The 3,230-nt window shown below is 28.1% G+C and overlaps 1 protein-coding gene across 1 annotated transcript; it reads right to left on the bottom strand.

Moving 5' to 3' along the window:
* Window positions 1-26: 26 nt before the first annotated feature.
* On the bottom strand, window positions 27-3,149 carry ENU1_114880 (DEAD/DEAH box helicase, putative; the record flags this gene model as incomplete). Its single annotated transcript, XM_008859662.1, has 1 exon — window positions 27-3,149. The coding sequence occupies one exon, from the start codon at window positions 3,147-3,149 to the stop codon at window positions 27-29; it is 3,123 nt and encodes a 1,040-aa protein (XP_008857884.1).
* Window positions 3,150-3,230: the final 81 nt, after the last annotated feature.

Consider the following 3,230-nt stretch of genomic DNA (forward strand, 5'->3'; position numbering starts at 1 on the left):
ATCAATTATTGTTTAATTTTTAGTAATTAAAAATCAATTTCAATTTCTCCTTCATTACTTGGTTGAGTTCTTTCACTTATTTTATTATTGGTGTGAGACGTTTCATCTTCTTCATCAAAAGAAATTTCATTAACCCCATCTTCATCAGATAAAACAATTTCCCCATTATTTTCATTACATAACACTTCAAGATCATCATTAGTATCAACATTGATACCCTTAAATGATTCAACATGAGTTTTACCTTCCACTACAGCAGTATCTCTTAAGTACAAACTCTTTACATTAATAATATCTCTTTTTAGTAATCCAAGTAATTGAGTGGTTTTATTGAGTAACTCTTCATTTCCAATGATTTGTGCTGCCTTTATTACTTCTTCACAAACTTGTTCCATTCTTAACACGCATCTAACAATTAACCCTTCAGTAGTGGCTGAAGAATCAATAACTTCATTAAATGGTTTTCTTAATGCCCATAAAGCAACTCCTTCCATTAGACCAAAATTTAATTTAACATATTTTTCAATATTATACTCCATATTTAGAGAGTCTTCGTAATCAACAATTTCCATTGCGTATTGGTCAACAAGATTCATTAATGATTTTGTTTGAGAACTAAAGTGGTCAATTAATTCTTCTTGTGATTCATTGCTTGGTTCAAATACAAATACACTGAAAATAGCTGCCATTTCATGAATTTCTAATTGGTTTAATACTCCATCAAACATCATATTAGTTAAAATCATTCCATCTGAGCTAACCATTTCCTTTGCCACTTTTCCTTTTAATGTTAATAAATTATGCTCATCAACAAAATTAAAATGTTTAAGTACTTCCAATCTTAAATTTAATTCTCTGTCAACTCGTTCTTTGTTCATTTGGTATTTACCTGTAATTTCATCAATCATTTTTTCAAGTTGTCTTTGTGCCTTATCTTCTTTTTCACCATATTTATAAGCAACACATGAATATGCTGGCATTGCTTTCATTATTTTTATATGTTCATTGTATTGTTGTATAAGAGAACTATAATCTTTTGGTCTTTTTTTTTCACTTTGGTATGGTTGGAAAAATGGTTCTTTTCCTCTATTTTTTTTAAATCCTACTAACCTATCATATAAAGCTTGCCTTTGGTTGTTTTCTATTTCAAGAAGTGCTTCTGAATAATTGTTGCCTCCTTTTGCTTTAAACTGTTTCTGATAAATAGCAATCATATCACTGAATAATATAAATTCATTCATCCCTTTCTTTTCATCAAAATAATACACCATTGATCCATTGTCTAATGGTTCAATAATAACTCCAAAATACCTTTTCTCATTTTCTGCTCTAAATTTTATAACTCTTCCATTAATATTAAAGTTATTGCCTCCTTTAAATTTTGCTTCAATTATTTCTCTTGTTATTTCTTTTTTAATGTCTTTAACTTCTTTTTTAATAATGTCTAATGCTTCATGATCACATTCAGGATTTTCACAAACAGTAGTAGTATGTTGAAGTAATTTTCTAGCTTCTTCAGCTAAATTATTTCGTTGAGCCATCTCAAATAAATCAATTTTTGAATATGATTTCATCATTTGTTGTGTAAGATCATCTCCTCCAAAACATACCCAATTTAACATCATCCAATATGTAATATAAAATTGACTAATCATCTTTGCTGGTGCTCCACATGATATTTCTTGCATTTGTTTTGGAGATGGTAATACTTGATTAGGAAAGATAATAACATTTCCTGCTGCATCTTTACCTCTTCTACCTGCTCTTCCTGCCATTTGTGTATATTCTCCTGGTAATAAAAATCTAGTTTCTTTTCCATCAAACTTTTCAACAGAAGGAAAAATTACAGATTTAGCAGGCATATTTACTCCCATTGCAAAAGTTTCAGTAGCAAATAGTACTTTAATATCTCCTTGGGAAAATAGTACTTCTACAATTTCTTTTAAGAATGGAATTAATCCAGCGTGATGTACTCCAATTCCTCTCATTAATAATGACTTTACTTCACTTATTTGAGGTAAATTTTTCTCAGAGTCTACAAGTCCTTCAGTCATTTCTTTAAATAAGCTATTGATCTTATATGGATTAGTATCAAATTTAGTTGCTTTTGCTAATTTCTTAGCATAGTCCATAACTAATTTACGACTAAAAATAAAGAAGACAGCAGGAAGTTTTGTGTCATGTTCTAAATAATTAATTAATTCTTCTATTGAATTAACTCCATGTAATTGATCTTTTACTCTTCTATTTTTTGAAAATTTAGGAACAATACGTTGATATGCTTCAGTATAATTATTTAAAAGGAAAGTACTTTCTCCTTTTTTAAATAATATAAGTTTTGATGGAAGTTCTTCTTTTTTTTTACAAAAAACATAATGTTCTAGTGGAACTGGTCTATATAACGTTTTTACAAGACACACCCTTTGATCTTTTGTTCTTCCAATCCATTCAGCAAAATTAATAGCATTTTCTACAGTTGCACTAAGCATTAACATTTTTACATGTTTTGGAAGACTCATAATAACTTCTTCCCAAACTACACCTCTTTCTTCATCATTAACATAATGAACTTCATCAAAAATAACCCAATCTACTTGTTCAATAAATTTAGAGTCTTGATATAATTTAGAACGAAGAATTTCTGTTGTCATGATAGTAACAAGATCATCTTCTCCTTGAATAACAACATCTCCTGTCATAATACCTACTTTACCAAAAATTTTTCTAAAATCATAATACTTTTGATTTGATAATGCTTTAATTGGTGACGTATAAATTGCTTTCATTCCTTTAGACTTTGCAATAGATATAGCGTATTCAGCTGTAGCTGTTTTACCAGCTGAAGTATGTGCAATAACAAAAACATGTTCATCTAATTCCATATGATAAATAGCTTGTTTTTGAAATGTATCAAGTTCAAAATCATATTTTCTTTTCATGTCAGGAACTAACTCATTAAAGTTTTTCATGTCACTTGTTTCTTCAAATGCATATTTATATTCTCCTTTATTTTGTTGTAATTTTTCTATATACTTTTCTATTTCTGTTTGTTCTTTTTGAGTGATTTTTTCTCCTTTTACAACTTTGTTTTGGAAGGCATTCTTAAGTTTATTTCTTTCTTTAAGAGTTAGACAGATATTTTCAGACATTGAGACTTAATTAATAAAAACAGTTCATTAAAGGATATGATTAAAAAAAACGGTTTAAAATATTTATTTATTATAATATTA

This window comes from Entamoeba nuttalli (genome assembly GCF_000257125.1).
Source record: "Entamoeba nuttalli P19 unplaced genomic scaffold asmbl_4886, whole genome shotgun sequence".
NCBI lineage: Eukaryota > Evosea > Mastigamoebida > Endamoebidae > Entamoeba > Entamoeba nuttalli.